The sequence below is a fragment of the Callorhinus ursinus genome, unplaced genomic scaffold (assembly GCF_003265705.2).
Source record: "Callorhinus ursinus isolate GAN/ISIS: 27379988/994484 unplaced genomic scaffold, GSC_fseal_2.0 scaffold31, whole genome shotgun sequence".
NCBI lineage: Eukaryota > Metazoa > Chordata > Mammalia > Carnivora > Otariidae > Callorhinus > Callorhinus ursinus.
Genome location: NW_027397093.1, coordinates 16,074,497 through 16,093,081, shown reverse-complemented (window position 1 = coordinate 16,093,081; position 18,585 = coordinate 16,074,497). Strand labels below are relative to the sequence as shown.

At 41.8% G+C, this 18,585-nt stretch overlaps 1 protein-coding gene across 7 annotated transcripts in view; it reads left to right on the top strand.

The window, feature by feature from the left end:
• The first annotated feature begins 1,212 nt into the window (after positions 1–1,212).
• The window catches only part of CCAR1 (cell division cycle and apoptosis regulator 1), a 63,758-nt gene continuing 46,385 nt past the window's right edge, over positions 1,213–18,585 (top strand). The window contains exons 1-4 of one of the 7 annotated variants that reach the window (XM_025850201.2): positions 1,213–1,533; positions 2,604–2,725; positions 16,726–16,898; positions 17,548–17,592. In XM_025850201.2, the coding sequence (XP_025705986.1) occupies positions 2,653–2,725; positions 16,726–16,898; positions 17,548–17,592 (291 nt within the window). In that variant the 5' untranslated portion in view covers positions 1,213–1,533; positions 2,604–2,652. Of the gene's footprint in view, positions 1,534–2,133; positions 2,157–2,603; positions 2,726–16,725; positions 16,899–17,547; positions 17,593–18,585 lie in introns of those variants that run through there. The other 6 variants (XM_073878902.1, XM_073878904.1, XM_025850200.2 and 3 more) reach the window with 6 other exon arrangements.

Sequence of the window (18,585 nt, the reverse complement as noted above, 5' to 3'; positions counted from 1 at the left end):
AGTAGGGAACTGTCATGTGACCCAGAATTCCACTCCTGTGCATATACCTAAGAGAACTGAAAACAAAAGTTCAAAAAAAAATCCGTATGTGAATATTCACAGCAGCATTCACAACATCCCTATGTGAAGACAACCTAAGTGATCAACTTAGGAAAAATGGATAAATAAATTGGTTTTCTCCATTTAAAGGATTAGTTTTAGCCATAAAATGGAATGAAGTTCTGATACTTGCTTCATGAACCTTGGAAACAATAGTTAAGTTAAAGAAGTTGTACAGGACACTTTCAGGCAAACAGGCTTGAGCAATGGAATATAAAGGCCCACATGACCTCCTGACTGAATACAGAGGGGCCCATCCCCGGACCCACCTAAAAATAGCCATAGGTCCTAAATGGCCAACGGGCTACTTAACAACTAGTCACAGTGACCAAAAAAGGGAGAATTCCGCAGGTGGCCATATTCCTCTTCACCCTTTAAAAACAGCCTCCACCCACTGCCTCCTTGCAGATACCCTCTCCACTGTCCTGCCGGCGGCTCCCTTGCGGTGTATTCAGCCAACTTTTATCTCCTTTGTTCTGCCTCAGGTTGATTCTTTCACCACCCGCGCCACTGGCTTCCACCCAAAGGGGTCGCTCCAAAAATTTGGGGGCTGATCAGATCCAGACACCTCATTTAGACACCACAGAAACCAGACACAAAAGACCATATATTATATAATTCTATTACTATGAAGTATCTAGGACATTCAAATCCATAGAGACAAAGCCGATTAGTGGCTGTAAAGGGATGGCGGGAGCAGGGATTAAGGAGTGACTGCTTAATGGGTAGGGGTTTCTTCTAAGGGTTGAGGTGGTGATGGTTGCCTAACCTTATGACTGAAGGCCATTGGAAAAAAAAACAAAGGTCACTGAATTGTACAAAATACTTAAAACAGTGAATTATGTGGTAAGTGAATTTTATCTCAATTAAAAAAAAAAACTTAGGATGATGGTACAAGACCAAGAATGGTACATTCTTCCAAGTACTTGAACTAGAAAAAACACAGAAAAGGCTTGAAAAAGCACAAAATGGCGGCGGGCTGATCGGATCACGTGACCGCCAATTCTTCCCTGCCCACCCTCAGAAAAGTCTTTTTTTCAGAGCTGGCGCAGAGACACAGGCGGCTCATTGTTATAGGAAGCCCAGGTAACTCTTCTCAGGCGCGCTCTAGCTCTAGCTGCTTAGTGAGAGCGGTGAGCGTATTGAAGGCGAGCTGCGGAGCGCGCACGTAGAACGTAAACCCGTAAGCGCCGTTCCTCGCAGAGATGCGGAGGAGGGGAGAGGCGTGGAGGAAGAGGGGGAAGTTGGCGCATGCGCGTAACGCTGACGGGTTTTGAAATGGCCTCGGTGTTAGCCGGGACCCGATTCAGGTGAAGGTCTGGTTCTCGCGGTTGGAGCAGCGGGCGGCGGAGCCGGGGTCCTAACGTCCTGTCGAATCCGCGGAAGGGCCGGGAGCGACCGTTTTGGTAGCACGGCGTCCGTAGGCCGGCGACGGTGGGGCTCTCGTGGGACTGGGGCGGGAGGGACATGGTCCCTTTTGTGCGGGTCGGAGCAGGCCCCGCGCGGCAGCCCCTCCCCCACCGCCTCGTTTTTTCGACCCTCCTCCCCCCGCCTCGATTCTTCTGGTACCCCCAGCGCCCCTCAGCCTCGGCTTGGCGGGTCTGGAGGGACTCCCGAGCGCCATCCGTCACTCTGGAGCCCCTGAGCTTTAGCTTCCCGGCCTCCGGCCCAGGGCGTCGGGGGTGGCTGGCGGCGGCGCGGGTTTTGGGGGATGGAGGCTCTCTGCCCGGCCTAGGGGATAAGGGGACCAGGGCTTTCAATAGTCCTCTCTTGGCACTTCGCCCAGTCTCGTGAGACGGAGGATTCCGCCTTCTCTGGGCTGCGTCCCGCGAGGAGCTGGGGCTGGAGGAAGATGGATGGCAGAGCTCTGGCCGCTCCGAGTCGCGCGGAGAAGGAGGGGGTGCGCGGGCTGCGATCTTCGCCTTTTCTGGCTTGATTTTGGGGGGAGGGGTCTTAGCGATGGTTCTTTAGGGGGCATCCGTTATTTCAACCGTCTTTCCCCTCGAGGGAGGGGGGACAGAGAAAAGGAGCCCCTTGGCCCTTCCCAACCCGAAAAAGTAAGGAGATGTTCGTTATTTAAATGATAGTCTTAAATACCTTTATTCAGTGTCTCGTCCCAGTTTCCGTTATTGGTTCCACCACTTTCAGTCCCCAACTGATTGCCGAAAGAAACACGCAGGCTCTATATTTTCTTTGAACCTGAAGCTGTGTACTTACTGTTAAGACTTGGGTAGATAACAGCACATGGTTTTCTGTTTAAATGTGACAGTTTGTAGTCACGGAAAGAAGTGCCTTTCTTGTGAGTCTGCCCCTAATGTCATATGTCGAAATTGGGTGCTTTTGGTGAGCTACTTGATGTAGGATGTTTTGCTGCATATCGGACGTTCATATATACCTTGTTATTTATACTAGGATCTACGAAGATGTCCTTGACAAACATTTCTGTAATACTTTTATGACATTTATAGTTTGAACTTTAAAATGTGGATTCTTTTTCTTAATAGATCGCTGCTGTAGAAGACAAACAAGTGAAGGTTTTTTCCCTCTTTCATCATGGCTCAGTTTGGAGGACAGAAGAATCCGCCATGGGCTACTCAGTTTACAGCCACTGCGGTATCTCAGCCAGGTCAGGCCACTGAACACATGTACTGTAAACTTGGGGGTTGTGGGGGAGGACATGTTATAACTATGTGAATTAGGCTATCTGTGATATTGTAAACTGTTTCTAAATGACGTATCTTTTATTTGTGAAGCTTTTAAAAATTCATGGATCAACTAGCAAAAAATCTGTTTTACACAGCAGTTTGCATAATTACATATAGATTTTCGAACATTAAATTGATTAACTTTTGATTTAATTAGGTTAGCAGCCGCTCATTGATTAGAGGTTATCTCATTTGGCATGTTAAAGTGAAGTATGCACATGCTATATTTAAGAATAAATGTATTAAAATTTTATATATTACGAAAAATTATATATGACTGGTCTTCAGTTGTTGGAGTTTAAAGTGGAAAACCCAATTCTAAAGAATTTATCAAGCAAAGGAAAAAGATATAAAAGAGCAAAAGGATATTTACATTTGCAAAATAAGGTCAACAGATAATGTCATTGAAAATCTTTCAGTAAGCTTCTTCCCTTTGCTTCTTAGGAGGAATTTTTTTTTTTTTTAAAGATTTTATTTATTTATTTGAGAGAGAAAGAGAGAGAGAACACGAGAGGGGGGAGTGTCAGAGGGAGAAGCAGACTCCCCGCTGAGCAGGGAGCCCTATGCGGGACTCGATCCCGGGACTCCAGGATCATGCCCCGGGCCGAAGGCAGTCGCTTAACCAACTGAGCCACCCAGGCGCCCCCAATTTTTTTTTTTTCATTTGACTTAAGGTTTGAATCTCAAATGAGTTTCCCAAGGATCCTACGGAATGAATTTCACTTTCTTTGGGTACCCAGAAAAATTGCAGCTTTTTCTGTTAATTTGAGTATACTTTTTATTTATGACATCTCTAATACTGGTTCTGTACTGCCTTTTACCTAAAATATCTACTTTAGTAATTCAAGGTCAGTTACAGAGATCTGTTACTACGATCTTCTGACTTGGGTCTTCTACAATTTGATGGATGTGATTATTTTGTTATGTTGGGGACCTTTCTCTTTAAAGAAATGGATACTTTGGAGTTTTTATTTTAGTTACTCTTCATTTGGGGGAGTTAAATGATCAGTTCTGCAGGCAACTGAAGAGATTATGAAATAATAGTTATGGATGTATTTAATTCAGATCCAGGTACTTTTTTTTCTTTAAGATTTTATTTGAGAGAGAGAGAGAGCTAACGAGCCTGATGGGGGGCGGGGCAGAGGGAGAGGGAGAAGCAGACTCCCCCTGAGCAGGGAGCCCAATGTGGGACTTGATCCCAGGGTCTGGGGATCATGACCTGAGCCGAAGGCAGACGCTCAAACAGCTGAGCCACCAAGGTGCCCAGATCCAGGTACTTCTTTATGTTAAATAATGGGGACTCTGGTGTTGAGTTAGTTTTGATGAAATGGGAATTATCAGCAATTACCATGTGTCCAGAAGCAAGTGCTATGGACTTGTATTTTGGTAAACTAAACATGTTTTATCTTGCTTTTTCTACTTATAATTTGTTTTATTTATTTATAAACAAGGTCAGGAACATAATATGAATGATGTTTTATTTTTATAAGGATTTTATTTATTTGATAGAGCAGGAGCAAGGAGGAAAGGGAGAAGCAGGCTCCCCACTGAGCAGGGAGCCTGATGTGGGGCTTGATCCCAGGACTGTGGGATCATGACTTGAGCTGAAGGCAGATGCTTAACCGACTGAGCCACCCAGGTGCCCCTATAATTTGTTTTAAATTGATATCTGTATTGTTTCCAGTTAAGTAGCTCTTCAGGTGGAAGTCTATTGTCTGTAGCTCTTAACATTTGTATTGTGGGGCACCTGGGTAGGTCAGTTGCTTGGGCGACTGTCTTCTGTCTTTGGCTCAGTGGTCCTGGAATCAAGGCCCGTGTAGGGCGCTCTGCTTAGCAGGGAGCCTGCTTCTCCCTCTCCTCCCCACTCATGCTCTCTCTCACTATCTCTGTCTTTCTCTCAGATAAATAGATAAAATCTTTTTTAAAAAATTTATATTGTAATTACTTAAATTCACGTTATACTTTTTTGTTTTTAAGACTGAGCAAAGAAGACCGCAAACGTTCATATAAATTCTCAAACAAAATCAGTAGTAAATATAGCCCTCCCTTTCCATATTTTGCAGTAGAGTCCAAATATAAATAATGGGATTTGTGTAAACAGCTTTTATTTTTGCTGTAGGAAATTATTTATGGGTCTTAGGACTTGTTGTTAATCAGAGTTTTTCAAAATCAAACTATTGATGCATCATGACTTCAGTAAGTAGGCTTAGTGTTTTGATAGCATCTCTCTACTCTTAGCTTTCCTGTAAAAATCCTGGAGCAGGTTCTAAATGGAACTCTCTAGTGATACTGTTTTTATTAAAATGTTTATTTTCCAGGTGATATATTTCAGGCTGCTTCCTGAAAGCTTGCTCTTTTCTTGCCTTCATCTTAAAGCCTTACTTGTGATTAATCATCTCATCTTAGTATAAGTGATTTTCAGAGCCACACAAATTTTTGTAAAAGTTAAATTTTCAATCCTGAGGCAATTAAAATACGTTTTATTTACATCTCATCTAAATGGAGAACTGTTTTATTTTATTTATTTTTTTTAACTTTTAAGTAATCTCCACGCCCAACATGGGACTTGAACTCACAACCCGGAGATCAGGAGTCACATGCTCCACTGGTTGAGCCAGCTAGGCGCCCCTAAATGGAGAACATTCTAGTAAATTATAGTGCCTCAAGTGTTCTGGCAGCTTCAAATATAATTTGAGAAAAAATTTCAGCAAAGGACATATAAGGACTTAATCGGCAATAGGGAAGGTGCCAGTGTTTTACTCTATTAAAAAAAAAAATGGGGGGCGCCTGGGTGGCTCAGTTGGTTGAGCGACTGCCTTCGGCTCAGGTCATGATCCTGGAGTCCCGGGATCGAGTCCCACATCGGGCTCCCTGCTCAGCGGGGAGTCTGCTTCTCCCTCTGACCCTCTTCCCTTTCGAGCTCTCTATCTCTCATTCTCTCTCTCTCAAATAAATAAATAAAAAATCTTAAAAAAAAAAAATGGGGCGCCTGGGTGGCTCAGATGGTTGAGCGTCTGCCTTCGGCTCAGGTCATGATCCCAGGGTCCTGGGATCGAGTCCCGCATCGGGCTCCCTGCTCCTTGGGAGCCTGCTTCTCCCTCTGCCTCTCTCTCTCTCTGTCTCTCATGAATAAATAAATAAAATCTTTAAAAAAAAAAAAATGTACCCTTTGAAATAGTCCAGACATAACAGGTGCCTGGGTGGCTCAGTTGGTTGAGCGACTGCCTTCGGCTCAGGTCATGATCCTGGAGTCCCGGGATCGAGTCCCGCATCGGGCTCCCTGCTCAGCGGGGAGTCTGCTTCTCCCTCTGACCCTGCCCCCGCTCATGTGCTCTCTCTCTCTCTCAAATAAATAAAATCTTTAAAAAAAAAAAATAGTCCAGACATATTAGTATCAGAAGCCACTGTCATAAGTCAAATGATCATGGAACAGAAAAAGGTTAACTTAGTAATTCAACTTGAATTAAATATTTTGATCTCTGTGCCTATATTTCAGACTCATTTTCTCTTGAGAGCAGTATGAAAATTACTACTCTCTTTGTATATAACATAACATTTTTTTTTTTAGTTTTTGCTATTCCGTTTTCTTTCTTTTTTTTTTTTTAAGATTTTATTTGACAGAGCGAGAGCAGGAACACAAGCAGGGGCAGTGGGAGAGGGAGAAGCAGGCTTCCCGCGAGCAGGGAGCCTGATGCGGGGCTCGATCCCAGGACACTGGGATCATGACCTGAGCCAAAGGCAGACACTTAACAACTGAGCCACCCAGGCGCCCCGCTATTCCATTTTCTAGCAAGGATATTTTGCATTTGTACTAACCTTGAAAGTTCTCAGCTAACAGTGATAGAAAATTTCACTGCATTCACACCGATGACTGATTTAGAATAATATAAAGCAGCACCTGGCTGGCTCAGTTAGAAGAGCATGGGACTCTGGATCTCAGAGTCATGAGTTTGAGCCCCATGTTAGGTGTAGAGAGTACTTAAATAAGTAAACTTAAAAAAATAAGTAATATTAAAAACTTCAGTAAAAGCAAGCATGCTAGCAGTATATTGCTGAAATCTGATGTAAAATTGAAGATCAGTATTTGGATTGTTGCTGATTAATTTTGAATTCCTGAGTGTCATCTATCATCTTTAGTTTTCTTTTCCTTTAACCCCCAAATTCAGTCATATATCAAATCTTGACTTTTTTCTCCTTTGAAAATGCCTCAGGTATACTCTATTTTACATTTAGGTCCTAGGCACTTCACATTTGAATAACTGTCATAGCTGCTTTCTCTTGCTTACAGCTCATATGCCAAAGTCTCTCACCAACTTTCAGGTCCTTCCTTGTCTTTCCCAAACTTAATCCATAGTGCTTATCGTAGATCCTTAAGTCAGGAAGCTCTTTTTCCCACCTCTCACGTGGTAGTGTTACTCTTTATTATCCTTTAGTTCTTTTTTTTTTTTTTTTTTAAGATTAGCGAGCAAGCGAGCACGTAGGAGCTGAGGGTAAGGGAGAAGCAGACTCCCCGCTGAGCAGGGAGCCCATTGAGGGGCTCGATTCCAGGACCCCAGGATCATGACCTGAGCCGAAGGCAGATGCTTAACTGACTGAGCCAAACAGGCACCCTTCTGTTATTTAGTTCTGATTGCTTTTATTTGCTTTCTTCTCATACATACTGGATATGCTACATTTTCTTTCTCTCTCAGCTCCAGTATATCTGTCAGATGTGATACTACTAAAGCATAATTTCTTTTTTTTTTTTCCTCCAAGTAGGCTCCTCCCTACAAGGGACTCAAACTCATAACCCTGAGATCAAGAGTCACATGCTCTTCCGACTAAGCCAGCCAGGCGCCCCTCCTAATTTCTATCTAAATCTGACCTAGATTCTGTCTCAGCAACTTTCTCTATCAGATAAGGAATTTGAGGCCCAGAAAAGTGATGAAATTTGTTTAGGTTTTACAGATGGTCACAGGAGAGTTAATGTTAGAACATCAGAATTGTGGTTCATTGTATCTTCCATTATTTTTACTTGTCTACAAAAAATATCTTCAAGGATTTTAGAATTCATTTCAAACTCCTTGGGATGGTATTCATGATATTCTGTCATTCCAGCCTTACATACCATTTCTCCTATACTGAAATAATTGTTCTTAATATTTCCCCTTTTTTCCCATCTCCTAGCTGAAGTGCTGTGATGTATATTCAGTGACAGTCATATTTGTTTCTAGAACTTTTAGATTTTATATATATATTTATGGGGTTCTTGGAGGGTTAAGTCAGTCATATGCTCAGGTCATGGTTCCTGGTCCTGGAATTGGGCCCCATGTTGGGCTCCCTTTCGGGAAGTCTGCTCCTCCCTTTCCCTTTGCTCCTCCCCCTGCTTATGTGTGCAAGCACGTGCTCTCCACACCCCCCCCCCCCCGCCCTCTGGCTCACTTTCTCAGATAAATAAAGTCTTTTAAAAAATAAATAAAAGTTTTTTTTTAATATTGGATATTTTATTTCTTCCTTTTAAGTCTTATTTATTTGAGAGAGCAAAAATGAGAGAGAGAGCGAGCGAGCACATGACATGATGGGGGAAGGGTCAGAGGGAGAAGCAGACTCCCTGCTGAGCAGGGAGCCCGGATGTGGGACTCGATCCCGGGACTCCAGGATCATGACCTGAGCCGAAGGCAGTCGCTTAACCGACTGAGCTACCCAGGCGCCCCTAAATAAAAGTTTTTATTTATTTATTTGAGAGAGTGCACACGTGAGCAGATGGAGAGAGACAAGCAGAGTCCTTGCTGTGCATTGAGCCCAACCTGGGGCTTGATCCCATGACCCTGAGATCATGATCTGAGCCGAAATCAAGAGTTGGACACTTAACTGACAGGCACCGAGGCACCCCATGAGCTATTTTTTAAAATTTATTTTTATTTTTGGGACGCCTGGGTCGCTCCGTTGATTAAGCGACTGCCTTCGGCTCAGGTCATGATCCCGTGGTCCTGTGATCGAGTCCTACATCGGGCTTCCCCTGCTCTGTGGGGAGCCTGCTTCATCCTCTCCCTCTGCCTGCCACTCCCCCTGCTTGTCCTCTCCGTCAAATGAATAAATAAGGGCGCCTGGGTGGCTCATTTGGTTAAGCGACTGCCTTCGGCTCGGGTCATGATCCTGGAGTCCCGGGATCGAGTCCTGCATCGGGCTCCCTGCTCAGCGGGGAGTCTGCTTCTCCCTCTGACCCTCTTCCCTCTCGTGCTCTCTATCTCTCATTCTCTCTCTCAAATAAATGAATAAAATCTTTAAAAAAATGAATAAATAAAATATTTTTTTTTTAAAGATTTTATTCATTTATTTGAGAGAGAGCACATGAGAGGGGGTAGGGTCAGAGAGAGATGCAGACTCCCTGCCGAGCAGGGAGCCTGATGCGGGACTCCATCCCGGGACTCCGGGATCATGACCCGAGCCGAAGGCAGTCGCTTAACCAAATGAGCCACCCAGGCGCCCAAATCTTTTTTAAAAATAAAAAATAAATAAAATTTATTATTATTTTATGTACTCAAACTCACGAACCCAAGATGAAGAGTTGCATGCTCCACTCCTGCGCCAGCCAGGTGCCCCACTGATTGAAACATTAACTCTTAGATTAACTATAATAGTTTGTAGATTAGACTCAAATATTTGCATTTGTATCTGTATGTAACCATAGTAATATTGAAATGTGGGGAATGATTTAGCATATTTTCACCTATTTTCTCATCTATTTCTTTTGGCCATTTGTAAAATGACTGCATTCTGGCCATAGAGAAACATGAACTACTTTAGGAGTTAAAACTATAGTTACAATGTGCTTTCCAACAGGTGACTGAAGCTAATACCAATATAGTTGTTTTAAATATGACTCCCATTTTTCCTACCTCTTCATTCTGGCCAAGTTATCATCTTCTAAAACCATAATCTCTTGAACTTGAAAACAAGCTCAGACTGCTAAATTCCAAAATTCATGGTCTTTTTCAAACAAATAATAGCTGATACACTATGTATCCTTCACTTTATTAGTTATCCTTTAATGGACTTGAATGTTTACAACTCATTTGGTAGGAAAGGATTGCTACTGGTATTGGTTTAACCCTGTTTAAACACTGCGTGTGCTAGGTAATAGCAAATAGTCTCTAAAACAAACTATCTTTTCTTTTTTTTCTCTCTATCCTAACTTGAGCATGCAACTTTGAGGTTCTGAACTTTATTATTTCAGGGTGACTCATCTTAGTAAAGGTAGAGCACCATGGTTTAAAGGTATAGGACTTTTAAATTTAACAGTGAGTTTGGTAAAATTAAGGGACAACAGAAAAGGGACAGGCTTCTCTCTTCTGTTTTAATGGTGTGTTCACTGGTATTCAGTAGAAACTACTAGTGTGTCATAACACAAGTGTACATTTTAGAAAATGATAAAATTTACATTTGTTCTTAAAGGTTTAAGAAAACTTAATCCTTAAGTTTACTTGTTTACCTGGTAGCCTGTGGTCATCTAGGGCTCATTTCGTAGGTTGGTCTGTGGAAGTTTTTTTTTTTAAGATTTTATTGATTTGAGAGAGAGAGAGAGAATGAGAGAGAGCACGAGAGGGGGGAGGGTCAGAGGGAGAAGCAGACTCCCTGCCGAGCAGGGAGCCCGATGTGGGACTCGATCCCGGGACTCCAGGATCATGACCTGAGCCGAAGGCAGTCGCTTAACCAACTGAGCCACCCAGACACCCGGTCTGTGGAAGTATTGATACACAGTGATAAGCGTATCTTTTTCCAAAGGGTCACAAGACCTTCAGCAATCAAATTGAATTAGGTATAGATAAATGGACGGACTGTTCTATTGTGGATAATTGGAAAGGATCTCCAGCTGACAAGTATTTGGCCACTTAGATGGAGAGAAAGATTAAATCAGGGATTGACACCTCTGTAATATGCAGGTTATAGAATTGTCTTTCAGAATATTGATTATAATTCACAAGAGTGGAGATGCTACTTACAAATACTCAAGAGTAGTTTCTCAGATAACCACAAAAAAGGAGTATTAATGAAGTATACTTTATGGAGAGTAAAGTCTAAAATATGAATGATTTTAAAAAGAGCTATATTGCAGATATATAAAACATGCACAGTGATTTTACAAAATTTGAATTAACTAGCTAGTGGTGTGACACAACTAGTAGAATATAAATTTCCTTCCCATAAATTTCTAGCAGTTGAACCCTTGAAGAACATGGGTTTGAATCGTGTGAGTCCATTTTGATGCAGATTTTTTCGGGGGGGATAAGTACTGTCCTGTAAATGTGTTTTCCTTATGATTTTCTTTTCTCTAGCTTATTTATTTATTTTTAAAGATTTTACTTATTTATTTGACAGAGACACAGCGAAAGAGGGAACACAAGCAGGGGGAGTGGGAGAGGGAGAAGCAGGCTTCCTGTGGAGCAGGGAGCCCGATGCGGGGCTCGATCCCAGGACCCTGGGATCATGACCTGAGCTGAAGGCAGACGCTTAACGACTGAGCCACCCAGGCGCCCGTCTAGCTTATTTTATTGAAAGAGTACAGTATATAGGAACTCCTAGGTGGCTCAGTTGGTTAAGTGTCGCCTCTTGATCTCAGGGTCGTGATTTCAAGCACTTTGTTGGGCCCCATGCTGGGCATGGAGCCTACTTAAAAAATATGTAATACATATAACATACAAAATATGTTAACCGTTCGTGTTGCTGGTAAGGCTTCCACTCAACAGTTGGCTGTTAGTAGTATTTTGTTTATAGTTTGTGTTTAAAGATTATATTTATTGGAGGGGTGCAAGCTCATGTGTAGGGGCGGGGAGGGAGAGGGACAAGCAGACTCCGTGCTGAGGGCAGAGCCTTAAGTGGGGCTCTATCTTAAAACCCTGAGATCATGACCTGAGCCGAAACCAAGAGTCAGACGCTTAACTGACTGAGCCACCCAGAGGTGCCTAGAGAAACTTTATTTTCCCTTCTAAATCCAAAGGCTAGTTTTAAAAATTGAATACCACTTAGTCTGATTCACATAAACATTAATATTTAATTTCATTTTCAAAGTCCAAGAATGAAAACTTACAGTTCAACACTGAGTAAGCCACGTGTTTAGGTAATATTTCTTAAAAATCAGTTTTTTGTTTTTTTGTTTTGTTTTTTTTCTTAAAAAGTCTTAAAATATGGTATAGCACCTAAATTTTCAGTTGCATATATATAGGCTATTAACACATGTTCTGAAATCTGGTAGTTTACATCAGTTCTGAGATCTTTTATTTCTGTCTTTTTTTTTTTTTTTAAGATTTTATTTGTTTGACAGAGACAGCGAGAGAGGGAACACAAGCAGGGGGAATGGGAGAGGGAGAAGCAGGCTCCCTGCTGAGCAGGAAGCCCGATGTGGGGCTCAATCCCAGGACGTTGGGATCCTGACCTGAGCCGAAGGCAGACGCTTAACCGACTGAGCCACCCAGGCACCCGTTTTTGTTTTTTTTTAAATTTTATTTATTTAAGTAACCCCGACACACCCAATGTGGGGCTCAAACTCAGGATGCCAAGATCAAGAGTCACATGCTCCTTCAACAGAGCCGGTCAGGCACCCCCTGAATTAACTTTTAATAAAAAAAGAACACTGAGGGGGCACCTGGGTGGCTCAGTTGGTTAAGCATCTGCCTTCGGCTCAGGTCGAGATCCCAGGGTCCTGGGATCGAGCCCCACATTGGTCTCCGTGCTCAGCGGGGAGCCTGCTTCTCCCTCTCCCTCTGCCAGTTGCTTGTGTTCCCTCTCTCGCTGTGTCTCTGTCAAATAAATAAAATCTTTAAAAAAACAAAACAAAACACTGGGCTTTATACTTTTTCTATGCTACTGTAGTTTTCCTTCTACTCATTTTAGTGTTTCACTTTATACTGTTTTCAGTTTTCTTCCAAAATCTTTGAATGGCAATCCTACAATGCAAAATTTGGGAAGAAATGATAATTAGAAAACATAAATGACAAACTTTTATGACTAAGTGTTGATCCAGTCACTAACTGCTAATACATGTGAATGGAATGGCTTTGTTTTGTTTTGTTTTGTTTTGGAAGCTCTACACTCATCGTGGGGCTTGAACTCATGTCCCTGAGGTCAGGAGTTGCATGCTCTACTGACTAAGCCAACCAGGCACCCTGTATTCTTTTTTTTTTTTTTTTTTTAAGATTTTATTTCAGAGAGAGCAGCACAGGGAGGGCCAAGAGAAGGGAGAGGGAGAGAAAATCTTGAGCAGACTCTGCGCTGAGCAGTGGGGCTCAATCCCACAACCTGAGCCGAAGTCAAGAGGCGGACGCTCTGCTGATTGAGCCACCTAGACATCCCTGGCCCTGTATTTTTAATCATCAAGACGTCAGTATGGTCTTAAAGCCTTGTGTCTGTGTATGCTTCCCTGTGTGTGAATGGCTTACATAGGTGTAACATCGTATGGTGGTCCTAGAAAAAGAATGCCGTCAACAAATCAACTCATTGGTACTTCCTTTCATTAGGAATATTTTATTCCAAGGCAGGAGGCTATTGGTAGTTAATTTTGGTGGACTCAAAAGTTACATATGGATTTTCACATGTGCGTGGAGGTCAAGCACCTTTGAGTCCCACATTGTTAGGGGCAACCGTAATTGTTTTGTAGTTTCTAATTCATCACACTGTTAACAGTTAGAAGAGAGATGTGTCTGTCATCCTACCTACTTAATGCTAGGCTGCTGTATGATGCCAGGATTCAGAACACCTAAAAAAGTAATAGGAAAAAATAGACTTTTTGGGATATTGGCTCTGAGCTCTTCTGCTGTGGCAACTTCCAGCGTTCTGAAATTGGTACCAACAGAATGAAACAGCAGATCTGAGGTCAGAGCCCCGGCTTGGTGAAGGAGCTGCGTATGATACTTGAATCACGGATGCTACTTTGTCAAATGTGTATAACATGCCAATCTTAGAATTTAAAGCACTAATTTTTCCTATGGTCTTTATCTTGTGTTCAGTGAGTATTTTGCTTCTGTTGTCCTAGAACAGTGGTTCTTAACCTTTTTTGGGTCTGTAATTCTCTTGAAAACTGATGAAAGCTTTGGACTTTCTCCGTTTGCAATTTTGCATACAATAAGGTTAACAGGATCCACTGATTAGAACCTGTGTCCTAGATTTCAGTACCTTTTCCTTTATTCTCATTGTAGTTAACCTCATTTTGAACTTATGCTGGTATTGAGATATTCTCACTTCTATTTAAATTTATTTTTAAATTCATTTAGTTAGTCCTGGTTTCTTCTTTCTTCCCATCTGTGATATCTGACTTTCCTTAAAAACAAGAAAAGATTAATGTGGTAAGGACTTAGGCCATTTAGAATTTTTTTTTTAATGAAAAATTTTTTTTAAAGATTTTTATTTATTTAAGTGACAGAGAGACAGAGAGAGAGGGAACACAAACAGGGGGAGTGGGAGAGGGAGAAGCAGGCTTCCCGCCGAGCAGGGAGCCCGATGCGGGGCTCGATCCCAGGATCCTGGGATCATGACCTGAGCCGAAGGCAGTTGCTTAACCAACTGAGCCACCCAGGCGCCCCCATTTAGAAATTTTTTGCCCACCTTAGACTCTTCCTTTTCTTCCTCCTCCTTTTTTTTTTTTAAGATTTTGCTTATTTATTTATTTGAGAGGGAGAGAGAGAGAGAGAGCATGAGAGGGGAGGGGGTCAGAGGGAGAAGCAGACTCCCCACTGAGTGGGGAGCCCGATGCAGGACTCGATCCTGAGACTCCAGGATCATGACCTGAGCCGAAGGCAGTCGCTTAACCAACTGAGCCACCCAGGTGCCCCCATTTAGAAATTTTTTGCCCACCTTAGACTCTTCCTTTTCTCCCCCCTCCTTTTTTAATTTTTAAAAATCAATATTTTTTGCAGGGAGTAATTTGTAATATATAAGAACTACAAACGTACTTTCTGGGATTTGTGTTTGTTTTTGCTTTACTTTGTTGTTGGTTTGTTAAAGTAAAATTAGTCTGAGCTTTTAAACAACTGATTTGAACCTCACACTTCTGAAGATTTTCTGGGATAGTCTAGACTAGGTGCTTTGGTTAGTTCATTAATGTTCTCTGTTCTGTTCCTGTAAAGCAAAATACTGTTCTTTCTATAAGGTTGTTAACTAATAATTAAAGAGCAGCATTTTTTTCAGGTTATTTTCAGATACAAGCAAGATGCTTTGGAAAAGGGAGTATTCCATGTGTAAATATTGCTTTTATGGCAGTCTTTTGAGATTCAGAATGATGAGTTGGCATATTAAAAGTTCTGAGAAATCCTGCAGTAAAAATATATGCATAATTCACTGTTTCCACTTTTTTTTTAAAGTAAGCTCTGTGCCCATTGTAGGTCTTAAACTCATGACCCTGAGATCAAGAGTTGCATGCTCTACCAGCTGAGCCAGCCAGGGTCCCCTGTTTCCTTAGCTTTTTAAACCTTGGGCCGTTTTTTTTTTTGTTTTCTGACTTTAATGTCCTGGGGAGGTAGTCATTGTTCCAGGAGATAGAATTTTGGGAATGGTAGTGCTGCATTGCAGTTTTTATTTTTATTTTTAAATTTTACTTATTTGTTTTTTAAAGATTTTATTCATTTGCAAGAGAGAGGGGCAGAGAAAACAAGTAGGGGAGGGGCAAAGGGAGAGGGAGAAGCAGGTTCCTGCTGAGCTGGGAGCCTGACATGGGGCTCCATCCCAGGACCTGGAGATGTGACCTGAGCTGAAGGCAGACACTTAACCGACTGAGCCACCCAGGCGCCCCATACACTGCAGTTTTTAGTTGATTGCTTTTTTGCATTCATTGGAATTGCATGAAAACATCAAGTAAAATCTTTCTCATGTTCTCTTGAGCTCTTAGCCTTGTTTAAGCATACATTCAACATTACCTAATCTATCATATTTTGAGTCTTCTCCCAATTTGGTTTAATCAAATTATAATTTTAAGTCACTATGGCTAATTTTCTCTCATTGCGCCACATAGTAGTGCATTAAAATTAAAAACTTTTTGTGCTTTTAAACACAAAAGTTGGGGTGCCTGGGTTTGGTTAAGCGTCTGCCTTTGGCTTAGGTCATGATCTCCAGGTCCTGGGATCCAGCCCTGCATTAGGCTTCCTGTTCAGCGGGGAGTCTGTTTCTCCCTCTCCCTCTACCCATCTCCCTCCACTTGCTCGTGCTCTGTCTCTCACTTTCTCTCTCACAGAAGTAAATGAAATCTTAAAAAAATAAACACAAAAGTTGCTTTGGTCTGTTTCCTAGTTTTTATTTTTATTTATTTAAGATTTTATTTATTTATGTGACAGAGAGACAGCCAGAGAGGGAACACAAGCAGGGGGAGTGGGAGAGGGAGAAGCAGGCTTCCCGCTGAGCAGGCAGCCCGATGTGGGGCTCCATCCCACGACCCTGTGATTATGACCTGAGCCGAAGGCAGACACTTAATGACTGAGCCAGCCAGACGCTCCTGTTTCCTAGTTTTTAAATTAATGCAAAGTAGGTATATGAAAAGTTTGTCCAATGGAAAGTTTTAGGGTGGATCACTTCCAGCAGCACTGTCTTCAATATATGATTCTCATCTACTTGGAGATAAAACAGTAAATTCTAGATAAATAAAGTAAGACAATTTATTTTCTGCTCTTTTTCCTAAAAATACTTCTTGAGAGTACTTTAGCCTCTTGGTCTAGATAAGGTAGTTTAATTTTATAGAATAATGTTTTCTTATATCTATTACAATGAAGATTTAGTATAAAGCCACTGGGATCTGGGGAGGCACTTGAATTAATTAAATTTAACAAGCATTACTGGAATTTTGCTTTAGGTTTTTACTAAACAATGGCAGAACATAATTCATTAAGCACTTATGGAAAATTCCTAGAAAGGATCCAAATAATGCTTTTTTTTTTTCTTTTCCTTTTTAATCTCATTTTAGCTGCATTGGGTGTTCAACAGCCATCACTCCTTGGAGCATCTCCTACCATTTATACACAGCAAACTGCATTAGCAGCAGCAGGCCTTACCACACAAACCCCAGCCAACTATCAGTTAACTCAGACTGCAGCCTTGCAGCAACAAGCTGCAGCTGCAGCAGCTGCATTGCAACAGGTGAGTCTTTATTGGGTTTCAGTATGTGACATATTAAACTGTCATATCTGAGTAGCCAGATAATTCTTAAAGAATTAATAATTGTGGGTTTTGTTTGTTGTTGTTTTTTTTTGAGATTTATTTATTTGAGAGAGAGAGAGCCCATATGTGTGCATGCACACACATGCACAGGGTGGAGGGGCAGAGAGAGAGGGCGAATCCCAAGCAGACCTCGTGCTGAGCATGGAGCCTGAGATGGGGCTGGATCCCAAGACCCCAAGATCATGACCTGAGCTGAAACCAAGAGTCAGACACTTAACTGACTGTGCCCCCCAGGCACCCCAGTGATTGTGTATTTTTATTATGCTTATTGTTTTTTGATGTAATAAAAATTATATATGCCTAAGACATACAGAACAGTACAGTTGCATGGTCAAAATTCTTAAAATGGGCAGTTCTTATACCTTAATTATTTGGATAAAATTCAGTTCTTAATGAATCCCAGAGTATAAAGAATCACCAGTTTGCTTATTTTTGGTGAAGTTCAGTTGTTCCATAAAATTTCTTTGTAGTGTGATTTTGTTTATGTATTTGTATGTATGTATATCGCTTCTTGAGAATGAATAAAACTGACTTTATATTTTTTTTTCAAAAATCTTTTTTTTCCCAGCAATATTCACAACCTCAGCAGGCCTTGTATAGTGTGCAACAACAGGTTAGTTTATATTTTACATGTTAAAAACTGATAGGAAAAAAAAATAACTTGTCCCAGATTCAGTTTATATAGATTTTATTTCCTGTCAGCTACATTAATATGTGATTTGAATTATTTGGTGGTGGGCTAAATGAGGTAGGCAAAAAAGGAATGTCTCCAAGGGAGAGGAAGATAGAGGTCCTGAAAATCCAAATCCTCAATTAGCAGCCAGTCTTTGTCACATGTTTTTTTTTTTTAAAGATTTATTCATTTATTTATTTGAGAGAGAGCATTGGGGGAGGACAGAGTTGGAGGGAGAAGCAGACTCCTCAGTGAGCAGGGAGCCCGACTCTAGGCCGGATCTCAGGACCCCAGGATCAGGACCAGAGCCAAAGGCAGATGTTTAACTAACTGAGCCACCCAGGCACCCCTGTCACATTTCTAGGGAAGCATGCAAAGGATAATTTGGAAAGAATCACTGTACTCCTGAATCTTTGACCCAGTTCTTCTGTGTGGAACATCTAGCCCTACTGTGCTGTACTAGGCCACATGTGAAAATGAAAAGATCCTTTTTCCCATTTGAAGCCTTAACCCTAGATAGACCATTGGCTTTGAGCTTTTATTTTTTATTTTAATTTTTTTCTTTTCAGAGAGCGAGAGCGTGCATGGGGGTGGGAGAAGCAGAGGGAGAGCGAGAAAGAATTTTAAGCAGGCTCCATGTCCAGCATGGAACCCAATGGGGGACTCAGTCTCACAACCTTGAGATCATGACATGAGCCAAAATCAAGAGTTAGATGCTTAACTGACTGAGCCACCCAGGCAGCCGCTACTTGAATTTTTTTAATCTTTTAAGTTGTTTTTAAATGTAAGCTCTATGCCCAGCATGGGGCGTGAACTCATGACTATTGACATCAAGAGTCGCATGCTCTGCCAAATGACCCAGCCAGGCACCCCATGAGCCTTTATTTTTTATCTTTATTTTTTTAAGATTTTATTTATTAGAGTGGTGGGAGG